The sequence below is a fragment of the Dendropsophus ebraccatus genome, chromosome 5, assembly GCF_027789765.1.
Source record: "Dendropsophus ebraccatus isolate aDenEbr1 chromosome 5, aDenEbr1.pat, whole genome shotgun sequence".
Lineage (NCBI taxonomy): Eukaryota > Metazoa > Chordata > Amphibia > Anura > Hylidae > Dendropsophus > Dendropsophus ebraccatus.
In genome coordinates, this window is record NC_091458.1 from 91,554,480 (window position 1) to 91,572,752 (window position 18,273).

At 44.6% G+C, this 18,273-nt stretch overlaps 1 protein-coding gene across 1 annotated transcript in view; it reads left to right on the forward strand.

Moving 5' to 3' along the window:
- NALCN (sodium leak channel, non-selective) overlaps positions 1-18,273 on the forward strand; it is a 420,693-nt gene that overhangs the window by 26,637 nt on the left and 375,783 nt on the right. Inside the window, exon 2 of the mRNA XM_069970713.1 lies at positions 2,665-2,811. Coding sequence (XP_069826814.1) covers positions 2,809-2,811 — 3 coding nt within the window. The 5' untranslated portion in view covers positions 2,665-2,808. The remainder of the gene's footprint in view (positions 1-2,664; positions 2,812-18,273) is intronic.

Consider the following 18,273-nt stretch of genomic DNA (forward strand, 5'->3'; position numbering starts at 1 on the left):
TGACATCATCTTTGTGAGGTAAAATCTGATCTGATTTCTGGGGAGACACGCAGCTACAAGTATGTCACCTGTGTGTGCAGTGTGGAGAGTCTCCCATTCATATCTATGGGGTGGTCTACCCCCACTCCCTCTTCTCTTGTGCATCTGGCAAGGATGGGACCTTCGCTCTAACCTTTCCGGGCACCCAATGTATGTGCATGTCAAATTTAGGGTCAAGCGGGTCAGGCATACGAAATTTTATAGAGAATGGACAGACACATTTACTTTTATTATACAGCTAAAGTGTAATGCCAGTTTCACACATACAGGATCCGCAGCTGATTTCACTCTGCGAGTTCCACAGCGAAATCCTCTGTGATCCCATGTCCTGTCATTTTATACTCGCAGCACATTTTTCATTCCGCTCCGAGTATGTAAAGCCCCTGCTCACTTAACCCACCTCTGCCTGGATAATATGTTACCTGGCTGCACTCCTACTTGCTTCTCAGGCTCCCAGCTCCCTGGTGGCTGCGGCAGGACACTAAGGAGCTGGGAGCCTGAGAAACAAGAGGGATCGCACCAAGGTAACGTATTAGCCAGGCACCGGTTGGTTAAGTGGGAAGGGGCTTTACATACTCGCAGCAGAAAAATCCACTGCGAGTATGTAAACTGGTAGAAAATGACAAGAAAGAGTATTGCAGTGAAATCTGCTGTGATCGGGTACATGTGAAGCTACCCTAAAGGTGTTTATAGTATTTTATTTATGAGGCCTTCAGCAAATAGTTATATGTATAGTAAATATGTATAGATATAGGTATATATATTTAAATAGCTGAAATGTATCGGGTGCAATCAGGTTGGAGATGGGAACTGCTATTCTCCTTGTAATCAATACAAAGTCCTTTAGCACTCCAATGTGTAATTCCAAACAAGATTTATTCTACTGTATTATCAAGCCTTTCAATGATGCAACATTTCTGCTCCTGTGTGTAGCCTTTCTCCAGCATTTTCGATTTGCAGATTTGTGATTTTTTTTTTTTCTTTGCCCAAAACCATGGCTTTGCAGGAGCCCTTAGAAGTCGGGGCTCCGGGAAAATGCACAGGCCGCAGTATCAATGGTCATGTGCGTTGGCCCGTAGAATACAATAGGTCCTATACTGTGGACAGCATGTGAACTATGTATTACAGTCACGTGCAACGGGCCTTAATCTTTTCATTCATAATGTATTCCGGTGTCTATTTGGCTTCGTACTATGCCATTGCACAACCAAAAAAGTTTAGTACATTTGTCAAACAAGTGGACACAGACCACTTCATCCTTTGCTAATCACACATATTATCTAAGCCAAGAAAATTCTATCTGTGTTTTTGCAAAGTGACATTGTAATTGCTGCTCTGTAAGCATTAGTAGAGGGCCTAATTACATATTTTACTAATAACAGCACACTAACCCAAAGAATACAGTTTTTTTTTCAGTTTAACAGCTTGATAAACAGCTGTGGTTACAAATTATATTGAGGCTGTGGTGACAAAACAAACAACACAATCAAAGAACTATTGATTGATACATTTCATAGGAAGACTGATATAGCGGCTACCTATTGAATTCAGGTACAAAGAAAGAAAACAATAATCGCTACCATTGTGTTCTGAGTATAAATAATGCCATTAATATGGAAACTGATGCCTTTTATTCGTAAAAACGTACTTAGTTTATAATTTTATTCAGACAATCATACCATGTGATCATGGAGAACTGACAATAAATTTATAGTAGTTACATAGTTACTTTAAAAAGCAAGTCCACCTGCCTTTATTATATAGTTGCTTTATCCTGTCTAGTAACTTGTGTTCAACCAGTTCTTAGGCCCTATTAACACGTCCGATTGCAGACAGAAAATAGGATTAATGTATTTCAGTGGCCCTATTCACACATCCTTAGTTGAGTACAGGGCTGCGATCCGTACCACAAAAAAAAGACTGGCCCTACTGCGGATACCCCAATAGCACCCTATGGGATCCATATTTTTGCGAATGCGATCCGCAAAAGTACAGATCCACAATCCGTAAATAGTGACTCATTACTATTAACCACAGTTTTTCATTTTTGTGGATTAGCAAAAAACCCCGGATGCAATACGGATTCTGTGTGGATGGAAATTTGCGGATTGCTAATGAAAAATAGCGGACTCAAATTTGCAGAGTGAAAAATATACTGATGTGTAAATAGGCCCTTATTTCCCTCTATAATGAAACAATTGCACCTGATTATAGCCTCCATAGGGATAGTCACCTAGCTTCCCTAAGACTCCTGAATCACATTTCGGCCTAGTTTTCGGGCAGGAGCAAAGCATGGCAAATTTTGACAAACTGAGTTAGTGAACATAGTTGATTGTTGTTAGGATTACTTATTATGAGCTGTAATGGATGGATGAAAAGTAGTTCTATTTTTAAGTCATTGTATTGTTTGTCACCTGTTACGCGTGTCAGACTCCTGGGTATACGCCATTGCATATATGTACATGTTGGGAGGGAAATGGGTTTGTGGTTGCTGTTAATGTTTGTTGGTTTTTTTACATGGTTACTGTGTTGCTTGGGGTGGGAGGCTATAATTTAAATTGGGTGGGGGGGGGGAGGGGTCAGCAGCACCCTGTGAACATTGCCAACTCCCTACCTTCATGTCAGGTACTGAGCATGGAACTGGGCATGCTGCTGGTTCACTAATCTTATGACATCTGCAAGGCCCCGCAGGAAGAAGCCAGACAGAGGCAGCTGGACTTACATACACTAAGAGGAAAAGATAGAGAAGAGCAAGAGAATCAGATAAGAATGGTATGTGCTGTTGTATATCTATGTGTAGTACCTTGAAGTTTTGTTGAATTTGTGTGTACTTACAATATATTTAGTGCTATAACATTCCTCCCTTTTAGCCATACTACAATGTATATATTTAAAAAAAATCTGTTAAAAATAATTTTTATGATTTTGCATTATTAGGTTTTTGTTATAGTTAATTTATAATAATTCCTTTATTTATTTAGCGCCAATTTTGTAAATTTTGGTCCCTGTCCCTATTAGGGCTCACAATCTAAATTTTCCTAGCTGTATGTTTTGAGTGTGAAGGAAACAGGATTACCTGGAGGAAACCCACACAAACACTGGGAGAATATTCAAACTCTTTGCAGATGTTGTCCTTATTTTTTTTATGTTGTTAAATTTTTTTGGCGATGAATCTGTGTTTCAGTCTTTTCTGCCTTAAAGTAGCAGTTTACAAAAAAAATTTAAGGCCCCTCCAGTAGCCGCTGACATGTATACTCACGGAAGCTGATCGATGTCCCGCGGCGCGGCTCTGTTCCCGTCCCACGTACAAATCTGGCGCGCGCTCGCATCCGCCGGCGCTGTGACTCCTTTTCTCTGCCTTGTAAATTGAACGCTGTAAGTCACACGCTTCTATAGAGAATGCATGGAAATGCGCAAAAATTTTTTTTGTGAACTGCTTCTTTAATTTGTCTTTTACACAATATTTCTCTTTAGAAGTTTTATTGCCTCACCACTGCCCCCTTGTTTCAGTAGTTCAAAGGAGAAGTCCAGCCAAAACAAAAAAATGTAAAGTAAATTCTAAAAGGCACCGGGATGTGGGAACATAATAAAGAATCAATACATACCAGTTCCCGTGCCCCTGAAATACTGCATCACCACTTCTGGGCCTTCGATGGCCTTCTGTGCCTCCCAGTCATGCAACGTCATGACCCAGCTCAGGAATGCCCGCACAGCCAGTCAGTAACTAGGACTGAACACCAAAGTAGTTACTGACTGGCTAAGCTGGTACATCCCCCCGGCGGTGGTTAGTGAGCTTGTGATGCATCACTGCGGGGTCACGGGGACGGGTAAGTGTTAATTCTTTATAATGTTCGCGCCCACCGGCCCTTGATTTATTGTTTTGGACAGAATTCACCTTTTAAATGTTTTTTTTATATAATTTATTGAGCCCTTTTTTAGTTGTATTATGCCACATTGGCTTTCTCCTGTCTGTGACTCATTCCCTTAAGGTTTGTTTGGTTAACAGGACCTATTGAGCATGCTTTTAAAAATGTTCTATTTAGTTTCTGTACTTCATATTTGAGGACATTGGCTTAGTTTTTTTTATGCTATTGAGGTCATCTTTAAGCTGATAAAAGCTTCCTGAAGCTTAGTGTTTTTGCAGCTCCACTGATAAACATCATTGGAAAGGTTAAATGTATTATTATATGGTCACTGCTACCTCCTCCCAACCTGTACTTTTGATATTCAGTTTGGCTTGTTGGTTAAAACTAGGTCTAGAAGTCCTGTTGTTGGGGGTAAAATGTGGATGTTTTTACGGTTGCGTTTGGAATACATCTTGAACAAAAATGTGCATACACAGCCTTATTTTCTGCCGTTTCCATTATATTTGAAATGCATACCGATATTCTCAAGAAACTTTCTAAAACCTGCCCTTTTGGAGTGGTGACAAGGTGATGACTAGGCTCTTACTTTCTATCACTTTACTATTTCTAGGTTTTATTGCTAGGGTGAAGAGGGTCAGCGCCCCTGCTAGTAATCCTTCTAGGACATTATAAAGAGTAGTGGGTTCAGGAGTAGTGCAGAGCCCCCTTGAGCTGGCTTTTTCACCCCCGACCAATGACTAGACTGAACAGGCTGGTACTGTGTTGGAGTATGATTTACAGTACATTACTATAGATCAGTGCTTCTCAAGCTATTTCTTTTGGAGCCAAAGGGTCCATTTACACAGAAAGATTATCTGCTAAAGATTTGAAGCTAAAGCCAGGAATGGATTTGAAAAGAGGAGAAATCTCGGGCTTTCCTTTATGACCTGATCTCTGTTTATAGTCTGTTCCTGGCTTTGGCTTCAAATCTTTGGCAGATAATCTATCAGATAATCTTTCTGTGTAAATGGACCCTTACCCAACACACAAAATGATGCCTCAGCCTCACATGACTGACCAGGAGGATGCTGGGGCCTCACCATCTGTGATGGAAGTCCATGCAAATATAACAACTATGCTCTATGCTCAGTCTACCTTTTCATTTGTCTCCTAATCTCTGTATAACATTAAAAAAGTATAAAATGAGTCAATAATGTTCCTAAACCTGAGATTGTTGAAGTCAGGGAAAGGACTGGGCAGCTTATAGTCACTTTTGAGAAAACTTCCTTCTCAGCTGTGCCTCACCAGGAACTAGGGGGTGCCTCACTGGTAAGGCCCGCCTTATAGTTTAAAAAGCACTGCTATAGATGGCATGCTGTGGTCTGTTTATGCTTATGGCTTGCAAGATGACGTGTGAGAAGAAAGAAAACATACAGCAGCAAGATCACAGCATGGGAGGGTTCCTTCAGAAATAAGCCCTTGACGAAACACTTCTAATGACTTCTAATATTGATGATTACTAAACAGTAGCAGTGGGGATCCCAGGATGGAACAGGTTACATAACTAAAGCAGCCTTAGTGTAAGCAGTGAACTGCTGCCGATAATAACAATGTATGTGGGGGATTACATTAAGGAGACAGCACTGTGTAGAAACATAAGTATTTAAACAAGGGAAAGCTGTCCAGAACATTATAGCTGGTCATAATATGCACCGCTGGCCTAAACTGCTTAAAAATAGCACAAGTGGCTTGATAAATGCTGTGAAAAATTGTGATGGCACAAAAATAATGATACATATGCCTCTAAGACTTTGGAGTGTCCTAGTCAAAGTCCTGGCCTTAATCTGATTGAGATGCTGTTGCATGACCTTAAAAGCGGTTCATGCTTGGCGGGGCAGTTACTTTATCACCCAGAGGCAATTACCTTTTCACCCAGGGCCCTGTAGGTTTTGGTTACTTTTTTCATTTAATAATACTGTACATGTTGTGTTTACCTGTGTTGTGTTTGTCTCATATTTACTTTTGTTTGCTGATCTAAAACATTTACATGTAATAAACACGCAAAGATTAAGTAATTCCGAAGGAATTATTTTTTTACACCCCAGTACATACACTATGACCCACACCGAACTGCACAAACCAGGAATTTTACATAAAAGGCTAACCAATAGGAACTACACACTAACAAATTCAGGCCTTTTAGTACAAATAGCTGATTAATGATTCTGCTATGAGACAGCAACTACGCCAGACAACTAGAAGACTGAAGAGGGCGGAATAACAGGATAAGTGTTTCTGCTAGTCTGTGGATGTCTGGTTATTTATTTCCACAATACTGTAATATAAAAAGCTCTGTTGATAATATTAACCTTTTTAAAATTTATAATGTTCTTAATGTAAACATTGGGTGCCAAGAGTCTACCAAAGGTCTACCACTTTTTTTTTTTTTTAAGAGAATTTCTTTTATTTAAAAAAAAAAATGACTAATACATTAACATATTAAAAAAAAGAAGAACTCAGAGGTAGTAACATATACTTCCATACCACACCTTCACTAGCTGACGTTACCTCCTTTCAGTATATTAATTTTATATCCTAAGCAAGGTTATCCAAGAAAGGAAACAAAATTAACAAGACAGGGTCATCACCATCCATTCTTCAGATTCCATTATATATTTTTTTTTCTATATAATTTTTAACCTCCCATTTTTATTTACCCTTCTTGACTCAGGTCAAAGTCTCAGACCTCAAACCTGGACCCCCCTCGAACTATCGACGGGCAGTGCTGATGAGTACCCCAACTCTCCCCAGTCCATATCCATAAGGGCCCCACTGTTCTCCGCTTAGATTTCGGCCCGCGTAGGGTACCTAACTAGATTTCCCACTCAGGTCCATGTATAATGGAGCCCTATGAGCCCAAGCAGGTTCCCAGTCCATACTGAGGCTTCCCTGTCCTTGTGTTTAAAGGGGTAGTGCGGCGCTAAAAAAGTATTCACAGAATAACACACATTACAAAGTTATACAACTTTGTAATGTATGTTATGTCTGTGAATCGCCCCCTTCCCGTGTCCCACCACCCCCGCCCGTGTACCCGGAAGTGTGTGGTGCATTATACATTACCTGATCCGTGTTGAGGGCCGTCCGCCATTTTGTGCCAAACGTCATCTTCGAACGCACGGCCGAATCCCTGCCGCTGTCCCCCCTCCGCCGCGTCATAACTGTGCTCAGCCGCGATTGGCTGAGCATAACTGTGAAAAAAAAAAAAAATAATTAAATTCCATCTTCAAAAGAATAACCTTTATGGTTCTTGCTTTGTGTAATTCTTTTATGGACAAAGAAAAATTTAACAATCTGAAATTTTTTTACTGGCTTGAATTTTTCTGTTAGGCCTTTTTAACACCGCGTTCAGGATTTAGATTTGCATTTAAAGCTTTCATAGAAGCAAAGAAGCAATCAGGTATTACACAGAGGAAAAGGAAAACATTCACTTGTTAAGATTCAATTCTTCTTTTGATCATAATAGACCTACAGGACAGCAGACCTCTTAAATGTGCTGTGAAAGGGGCCTAATCAGTAAGGTTTGTCCTGCATTCTTCTTCACATAACCATTTCTGTGCTGGGCACGTTCTCTCCAAATTACTGACCCTGGAAAATTACCATATCCTCACTAGAGATGAGCGAACCAGACGGATTTCTGGTTCGTATGAATCAGAAATCTCGGCGGCTGACTCCCGCTGTCTGTTCCCTCCGTGCAGCGGGTGGATACATCGTAAGGAACGCCTAGAAAACTGGGATACAGCCAATGCCATACGAACCAGAAATCCGTCTGGTTCGCTCATCTCTAATCCTCACCTCTGCATATACAGTATGTAATCTCAAATCTAGTCAGTCATAAGTCTGGTATCCATAGCATGTTTAACCCCTTAGCGACCCATGACGTATCTGATCCCGCTCTGAACGGCGCTGATCCCGGCTGACACGTGCAGCCGGGCAGTGCCTCTATTAGCCGGCGCGGGTCCCGTTGCCGTGCCGGCTAATTAAAGGGGTATTCCAGGTTATTTTGATATTAATTCTACTGATTTCTCTTGTAATATAATTAATATATCTCATTGGTTTCTATAATAAATTTTGTCTCTTTCTCTCTATTTTTATGTAAGTCACGTGTTTCTGTGACGTCACCGAACCGGAAGTGTGGGGACTTCCCCGACTCGGCCGGCCTCTTGGTGTTTATGTAGTTAGAAAGCTAGCAGAGCTTTACAAACGGCCTCCCTGCGCACGGGAGGTCACATGACACCCTGTTCCCGGGTGGCCTGTCAGTGTGAAGGAGGTCGCATCCACCTCCTGTATAATCACTAAAACCCTCCACCCCCTGCCAGTATAATCATACCGATGTCTCCCCCGGCCCCCTCCATCCTGTGTATACAGTCCTTTTCAAAGATCTCTCACCCCATCCCCCGGTCTCGGCACCTCTTGCACTCAGCTGACAGGCTCTCTCTCTCTCTCTCTCTCTCTCTCTCTCTCGCTGTGTGTGAAGCAGGAGAGATTTCTTTCCTGCTCCGTACACAGTGCCTGTCAATTGCCCCGATAAAACTCAGCTGCCAGGAACTGTGTACAGAGCAGGAAAGAAATCTCTCCTGCTTCACACACAGCGAGAGAGAGAGAGAGAGAGAGAGCCTGTCAGCTGAGTGCAAGAGGTGCCGAGACCGGGGGATGGGGTGAGAGATCTTTGAAAAGGACTGTATACACAGGATGGAGGGGGCCGGGGGAGACATCGGGAGGATTATACTGGCAGGGGGTGGAGGGTTTTAGTGATTATACAGGAGGTGGATGCGACCTCCTTCACACTGACAGGCCGCCCGGGAACAGGGTGTCATGTGACCTCCCGTGTGCAGGGAGGCCGTTTGTAAAGCTCTGCTAGCTTTCTAACTACATAAACACCAAGAGGCCGGCCGAGTCGGGGAAGTCCCCACACTTCCGGTTCGGTGACGTCACAGAAACACGTGACTTACATAAAAATAGAGAGAAAGAGACAAAATTTATTATAGAAACCAATGAGATATATTAATTATATTACAAGAGAAATCAGTAGAATTAATATCAAAATAACCTGGAATACCCCTTTAAGCCTCTAAGTGCAGCTGTCAAACCTGACAGCTGCACTTAGATGCTGTGCTCTCCGTGTCCCTGGTGTCTAGTGGGACGGATCTCCCCCCCGCGATGCGATCGCGGGGGGGGAGATCCGTTCTTCTGCCCGTGCCGGGCCTCAGCGTCGGAATGACGCTGATCCCGGCTCGGCAATAGATTGCTATGGCCTGCAGCAGGCCATAGCAATCTATGACAGATCTGATCGATCTTTGCTGTGTATATACACAGCATTGATCTCTATGAGAGATTAATGCTGTTTATATACAAGTCCCCCAGGGGGGCTTCTAGTTAAAGTAAAAAAAAAAGTAAAAAAGTGTTTTTATTAATAAAAAATCCCCTCCCCTAATAAAAGTCCAAATCACCCCCCTTTTCCCATTTTATAAATATAAATTAATAAATAAATAAATATATTTAGTATCGCCGCGCGCGTAATCGCCCGAACTATTAATTAATCACATTCCTGATCTCGCACGGTAAACGGCGTCAGCGCAAAAAAATTACAAAGTGCAAAATTGCGCATTTTTGGTCGCATCAAATCCAGAAAAAATGTAATAAAAAACGATCAAAAAGTCGTATATGCGCAATCAAGGTACCGATAGAAAGAACGCATCATGGCGCAAAAAATGACACCTCACACAGCCCCATAGACCAAAGGTAAAAAGCGCTACAAGCCTGGGAATGGAGAAATTTTAACCCCTTCACGTCAGCCATCTGTATATATACGTTCCTTTTGCACATGCCCCGTGCAGTAGGAATGTACATATACATTCCGGCTTTGACGGGGCTTTGTGATGAGAACGGGATCGCTGCAGGGACAGCGATCCCGCTCTCATCTGAGTACAGCACCGGAGATAATGAGGATCAGCTGCGATTCCGCAGCTGACCCCCATTAACCCCTTAGTGACCGCCGAAACGGCGGTCACTAATGGGCCGGTGCCGCCGCTGTATTTCATCTCCCCCCACCGTGAATCCACGGTGGGGGGAGATGAAATAAGTAAAAATCAGACCCCAGATCAGCCCCCTAGTGCCCCAGTCACTAACCCCCCCTCCCGCGGCGGCCATCGGATCCAAGATGGCCGCCGCGATCACTGTGAACAGACTAATGTCTGTTCACAGTGATCAAAAAAGAAAAATGAATGAAAGCCCCATGCTCTCCGCCACCGGAGGTAGCGGAGAGCATGGGGCAGTCATCGGGACCCCCCCTGTGGGGTCCCGGTACAAGCGATCAGCGGTATATACTATATACCGCTGATCGCTTGTACCATGTGCTCCTGGCACTTTTTATCCCCTGTCACCATGAATGATTGGTGACAGGGGATAAAAAGTGATGTCCCCCCACCCCCCAAGTCGCCCCCCACCCCCCCCTGTCACCCCCGTCCCCCAGTCACCCCCCCCCCCCTTCCCCATATACTCACCGGATCCACGGAGCTCCTTCCTCCTCGGCGTCCTGGCTGGTTATGAAGTGCGCATGCGCTCCACAACCAGCCAAGCTCTGAAAATTTAAAGTGACAGAGACCAATTTGGTCTCTGTCACTGAACTATGATTACTGTGATAGAAAATATCACAGTAATCATAGTAATACAGTGAAAATGAATGTATAAAGTACAAAAAGTGACAAACATACAAAAAAATAAAACACACACTTTTTATTATAGTAATAATTGCAGTTTACTCCCAAATTACCCCTACCCCCCCCCCCCCCCCAGATTACCCGTAACCACCCCAGGTTGTCCGTAATCACGTCAGATTGCACGTAACCCCCCAGATTACCCGTAACCACCGCACGTTGCCCATAACCACCGCACGATGCCCGTAACCACCGCACGTTGCCCGTAACCACCACACGTTGCCAGTGACCCCCTCCAGATTGTCCGTAATCACCCCAGATTGCCTGTAACCACCCCAAATTACATGTAACCACCCCAGATTAGCTATAAGCACTTCACTCTATCCGTAACAATTCTAGATTGTCTGTAACCCCTCCAGGTAGCCCCTAACCACCGCAGGTTGGGCATAACCACCCCAGATTGCCCGTAATCATGCCAGATTACATGTAACCCCCCAGATTGCACACAACCACCGCAGGTTGCCTCTGACCACCGCACCTTGCCTCTGACCACCGCACGTCGCCTCTGACCACCGCACGTCGCCTCTGACCACCGCTTGTCGCCTCTGACCACCGCACGTCGCCTCTGACCACTGCACGTCGCCTCTGACCACCGCACGTCGCCTCTGACCACCGCACGTCGCCTCTGACCACCGCACGTCGCCTCTGACCACCGCACCTTGCCTCTGACCACCGCACCTTACCTCTGACAACCGCACCTTGCCTCTGACCACCGCACCTTGCCTCTGACCACCGCACCTTGCCTCTGACCACCGCACGTCGCCTATGACCACCGCACGTCGCCTATGACCACCGCACCTTGCATCTGACCACCGCACCTTGCCTCTGAACACTGCACCTTGCCTCTAACCACCCCAAATTGCCAGTGACCCCCTCCAGATTGCCCGTAACCACGCCAGATTACAGGTACCCACCTCAGATTACCTATTAGCACTTCAGTTTATCCGTAACCACAGCAGGTTGCCTGTAACCACCCCAGATTGTCCGCAACCACCCCAGATTGTCCGTAACCACAGCAGGTTGCCTGTAACCATACCAGATTGTCTGTAACCACAGCAGGTTGTCCGTATTCACCCCACGTTGCCCATAACCACCCCAGGTTGCCTCTAACCACACCAGGTTGCCGTAACCACAACAGGTTGCCTGTGACCACCCCATGTTGACTGTATCCACCCCAGATTATCTGTAACCACCTCAGACTGTCCGTAACCACCCCAGACTGTCCGTAACCACCCCAGACTGTCCGTAACCACCCCAGACTGTCCGTAACCACCCCAGACTGCCCGTAACCACCCCAGACTGCCCGTAACCACCCCAGACTGCCCGTAACCACCTCAGACTGCCCGTAACCACCTCAGACTGCCCGTAACCACCTCTAGATTACCCGGAACCACCCCAGACTGTCCGTAACCACCCCACATTACCTGTAATCTAAGTTTTTTATTGTATTTTAGTAACTGCGCTATTTTAATAACTGTTACTAGCTGCGGTTTTGCTCCAGCAAATTGGCGCTCCTTCCCTTCTGAGCCCTGCTGTGTGCCCATACAGTGGTTTATGCCCACATATGGGGTACCGTTGTACTCAGGAGAACCTGCGTTACAGATTTTGGGGTAGATTTTTTCTCCTGTTCCTTGTGAAGTTTAGAAATTTCAAACTAAACCAACATATTATTGGAAAAATTCAAGTTTTTCATTTTTACTGTCTACTTTTGAATACTTTCCTCTAATACCTGTGGGGTCAAAATGCTCACCACACACCAAGATGAATTCTTTGAGGGGTGCACTTTCCAAAATGGGGTGACTTATGGCGAGATTTTACTCCGCTGGCACTACAGGGGCACTGCAAACCCACCTGGCGCTCAGAAACTTCTGCAGCAAAATCTGCATTGAAAAGCTAATAGGTGCTCCTTCCCTTCTGAGCCCTGATGTGTGCCCATACAGTGGTTTATACCGACATATGAGGTACCTTTTTACTCAGGAGAACCTGATTTACAAATTTTGGGGTACTTTTTTTCTCTTGTTCCTCGTGAAATTGAGAAATTTCAAACTAAACAAACATATTATTGGAAAAATTCGAGTTTTTAATTTTTACTGTCTACTTTTGAATACTTTCCTCTAATACCTGTGGGGTCAAAATGCTCACCACACCCCAAAATGAATTCTTTGAGGGGTGCACTTTCCAAAATGGGGTGACTTATGGCGAGATTTTACTCCGCTGGCACTACAGGGGCTCTGCAAACACACCTGACGCTCAGAAACTTCTTCAGCAAAATCTGCATTGAAAAAGCTAATTGGCGCTCCTTCCCTTCTGAGCCCCGCTGTGTGCCCATGCAGTGGTTTATGCTCACATATGAGGTACCGTTATACTCATGAGAACCTGCGTTACAAATTTTGGGGTACTTTTTTTCTCTTGTTCCTCGTGAAATTGAAAAATTTCAAACTAAAGTAACATATTATTGGAAAAAATTTGAGTTTTTCATTTTTACTGTCTAATTTTGAATACTTTCCTCTAATACCTGTGGGGTCAAATTGCTCATCCTACCCCAAGATGAATTCTTTGAGGGGTGTACTTTCCAAAATGGGGTGACTTATGGCGAGATTTTACTCCGCTGGCACTACAGGGGCTCTGCAAACACACCTGACGCTCAGAAACTTCTTCAGCAAAATCTGCATTGAAAAAGCTAATTGGCGCTCCTTCCCTTCTGAGCCCCGCTGTGTGCCCATGCAGTGGTTTATGCTCACATATGAGGTACCGTTATACTCATGAGAACCTGCGTTACAAATTTTGGGGTACTTTTTTTTCTCTTGTTCCTCGTGAAATTGAAAAATTTCAAACTAAAGGAACATATTATTGGAAAAAATTTGAGTTTTTCATTTTTACTGTCTAATTTTGAATACTTTCCTCTAATACCTGTGGGGTCAAATTGCTCATCCTACCCCAAGATGAATTCTTTGAGGGGTGTACTTTCCAAAATGGGGTGACTTATGGGTTTTTTTTTCTCTCTGCTGACACTACAGGGGCACTGCAAATGCACCTGGTGCTCGGAAACTTCTTCAGCAAAATCTGCAATGGAAAAGCTAATTGGCGCTCCTTCCCTTCTGAGCCCCGCTGTGTGCCCATGCAGTGGTTTACGCCCACATATGGGGTACCGTAATATTCAAGAAAACATGTGTTACAAATTTTGGGGTGCTTTTTCTCTCATGTTCCTTTCGAAAATGAGAAACTTTAATCTAAATGTATATATTATTGGAAAATTTTAATTTTTCATTTTTTTACGGCCTAATGGTGAATACTTTCCTCCAGCCCCTGTAGGGTTAAAATGCTCATTATACCCCTAGATTACTTCTTTAAGGTGTCTAGTTTCCAAAATGGGGTCACTTATGGGGGTTTCCAGTATACAAACCTCCTAAATCAACTTAAAATAAGAACTGGTCCCTAAAAAAATCAGTTTTGGAAACTTTCACGAAAATGTGGTAATTTGCTGATACATTTCTAACCCCCGTAACACCCTAAAAAAGTAAAAGATGTTTATGAAATGAAGCCAGAATAAATAGGACATATTGGTAATGTGACTTAGTAACTAATTTATGTAATACAACTTTCTTTTTTTAGAAGCAGAGAATTTCAAAGTTCATAAAATGCAAATTTTTTTTAATTTTTCATGATATTTTGATGTTTTTCACAAAAAACACACAAAGTAGTGACCAAATTTTGCCACTAATATAAAGTGCCATATGTGACGAAAAAACAATCTCAGAATCGCTAGCATACGTTAAAGCATCACTGAGCTATAAGCGCATAAAGTGAGACAGGTCAGATTTTGAAAAATGAGCCTGGTCTTTTAGGTGCAAATTGGCTTGGTCTTGAAGGGGTTAAGGAACGTATATTTGTTAACAACGGTTTGAATTTTTTACAGGCCATCAGATACAATAAAAGTTATACATGCTATATATCATAGTAATCGTAACGACTTGAGGAACATGCATAACAAGTCAGTTTTACCATGGGACGAACGGCGTAAATGCAAAACTCCCCGAAATCAAAACAAATTAGTTTTTTTTTCAATTTGACAGCGCAAATGATTTTTTTCCGGTTTCGCAGCATATGTTATGGAAAAATAATGCCTGTCATTGCAAAGTACAATTGGTTTTGCAAAAAATAAGCACTCATATACGTCTCTAGGTGAAAAAATGCAAGCGCTGTTGACTTTTAAACTTAAAATGGAATAAGCAAAAGCGCAAAAACGAAAATTGGCTTTGACCTTAAGGGGTTAATGTACATAGAAAAGATTCCAACCTATGCATTACGACATGCGGTTTCAATATTCCTGGGGAAAAAATATTTTCAGAAGTTTATCCTACAGTGTGGCTGTAGAACCCCAGCGGGATACTCATTAGACTAGTCAGGAGTAACTCTTAGCCACACCGAGATGCTACTCTATGTCCCGGTGCAGCACTGCTGGTATAACAGGAGATTGCGAGCCAACCTCTCATTATATCGAGCGACCCTCTGTTACTAAGTGTAGTAGAGGGCCGCCTAATCATACCGCCACAGTCTGATCACTGTCAGCTTGAATAAACCCCTTAGATCCCGCTTTCAAATCTGAAAGTGGGCTCTAACTGGCTTTAAATTCAGTACCTGGTGGTCCGATGGTGATCTTCGGTGTCCAATACCCACCCGGTGCCTGATCTTCTTTTGGATGTGTAGGCCGAAACCCTCACAGATCTCTGCATGGGCTTTGCGGTGTGATGACTGATATAGGCTTCTCCTGCAGCCTCTATCAGTTAATCACTGATATCACTGATCATAGCTTTCTTATATGAAAGCTATGGTTAGTATGAAAGAAAAACAAGGAACAGCGCTCCATAGTGCGTATCAGCTGGGCTAAAAGAGGTAAAGGAATAGAATATGGTAACCCTCACCTGATAGAGTTGTGCTGACCAGGAGGCACAACTCTCGGAATAGCATGAAAAGTATAAACCTGCCAACTGCAGCCACTCCCGAACTCCATCAAGGGAATAATGAGGAAAACACCACCAAAGTCCAACAACGGGGATCCGGGCGCAGGTCCAACTAATGGTGACCAGATAAATAATGTAAAACTATAAAAGTTTATTAAAAAGACCCAACGCGTATCGGAACCGTACCTGTTCCTTTTTTCAAGAGTCATAGAACATTACAGGAGAGACACACAACACAACTACAAAAAGAAATAGTGATGTCAATAAGATTGGTGGGGTTAATCCTGATGGGTGGAGTAGCTCCACCTATCTTATTGACATTACTGTTTCTTTTTGGTATTAGTTGTATTGTGTGTCTCTCCTGTAATGTTATATGACTCAACAGTAGCAACAGTAGTTAACATGGAGGCCAGGCAGGAGCAACAGTAGTCAACATGGAGGCCAGGCAGGAGCAACAGTAGTCAACATGGAGGCCAGGCAGGAGCAACAGTAGTCAACATGGAGGCCAGGCAGGAGCAACAGTAGTCAACATGGAGGCCAGGCAGGAGCAACAGTAGTCAACATGGAGGCCAGGCAGGAGCAACAGTAGTCAACATGGAGGCCAGGCAGGAGCAACAGTAGTCAACATGGAGGCAAGGGCAGGTACAGCAGTAGTCAACATGGAGGCAAGAGCAGGTACAGCAGTAGTCAACATAGAGGCCAGTACAGGAGCGGCAGTATTCAATATGGAGGCCAATACAGGAGCGGCAGTAGTCAACATGGAGGCCAGTGAAGGCCCAGCAGTAGCCAACATGGAGGCCGCGGCAGGAGCCAACATGGAGGCCAGGGCAGGAGTAGCAGTTGTAATGGGATGACATGAGCAGGGGAAGCAGAATAATGAGGTCCATGGAGAGGCGAGAGGTAGCAGGGCAGCAGCAGCAGGAATGGTGGAATGACCAGTAAGGTCTCGTTCACATATAGGCCATAATAGAAACAGAAAAGGTCCTACATCTTGGTGACAACAGGACCAAATCCTACTCTGTGGCATCAGGAGCAAGTGTCACAAAGTCTTTATCTATCCATGAGGCGTACATTTTGATGAAAGTCAGACGCTCCACACTATCACAGGACAATCTGGTTCTTCTGGGACTGACAATATGACCTGCTGCGCTGAAAACTCGCTCGGATGACACACTGCTGGCCGGACAGGAGAGTATGTCCAAAGCAAATTCAGTGAGTTGTGGCCAGACCTCTAATTTTCCCACCCAGTAGTCCAGGGGTTCCAGCAAGTTAGGTGGCAACGTAGAGTCCAAAAACACCTGCACTTGCTGTTTGAGGTGTGCGCCATGTCCTGCTGCTGTGCGGGTGCTCCTGTTACCCCAGCCTGTGGCTGCATGAAAGCGTGCATCATGGACATCAGGCTCAGACTGGTGCCGCTGCTCATGCCACCCAAGCTGCTAGAAGAGGATGTGGAGGAGGCAGCGCTGCTGGTGTGGCCCTGGTGGGAATGGCGTGAATGAGAGCGTTGTGTTCCAAAGGCTGCCACTAACTGTGCACCCAGCTCCTCTCTATAATAATTATTTTTTTTTCCTCCTATTGGGAAGGGTGAATGAATTCACACAGCTTGTTGCGATACCGTGGGTCCAGTAGTGTGGCCAGCCAAAAGTCGTCCTGTTAACGAATCCTTTGCAAGCGTGGGTCAGCCCGAAAGCATATCAACATGCTCTTAGCCATTTCCACCAGGGAGTGGGAAGGAGTCCCCGCCTTCGTCTCCACAGCATACTGCCAATTGGTACTGCCTCCATCCTCCTCATCCTCCTCATAGCCCTGCAAATCCTCCTCTGGCCCCCTTCTGGTCTGGCAGGAAGGCTCAACTCCTTCTCCACCCGTCTTCCCTAAGAGTTCCTGTGCATTCAGGTCCTCCTCAACTTCCTCTACCTCCTCCTCCGCCAAGCCTTCCTCCAGCGACCCACGCTGCCACAGTGGAAAGACCTGTTCCCCCTCGCCACTGAGTCGCATCAGCTCCAGTACATGAAGCATGGGTATGATGGCGCTCAGTCCTGTGTCTTGCCCACTGACCAGAAAGTTGGCCTCCTCAAAGGGTCTTAGCAAGCGGCAGGTGTCACGCATGAGCTGCCACTGCCCAAGCTCAAGGTTACACAGGGGAGTCGCCGTGTCCGCCTGCATCAAGAGGAAATCCGTCAAGGCCTTCCTCTGCTCATAGAGCCGATCCAGCATGTGGAGGGTGGAGTTCACCGTGTGGCTACATCGCAAATGAGACAATGGTTGGGAAGACTATTCCTCCGCTGCAGTTCGAGGAGGATGTGGTGAGAGCGGCTTGAATGGCTGAAATGGTTACACAGCTTTTGTGCCATTGACAGCACAGTCTATAACTGGGATGTAGACTTTAGAAAGTGAGTAACTATTAGGTTTAAAACATGTGCCATACACGGGGCGTGCCTCATACCTCCTCGACGCAGCGCAGAGATAATGTTGCTCACATTGTCACTCACCACCGTCCCAACTTTAAGATGGCATGGAGTCAGCCACAAGAGGATTTCCGTCTTGAGCAGGTGGTGCAGCTCTTCCCCTGTGTGTCTCCTTTCCCCCAGGGAGACTAGGTGCAGCACAGCGTGACACCTCCGTGCTCCGTACAAGGGAGGATCACTGGCAGTT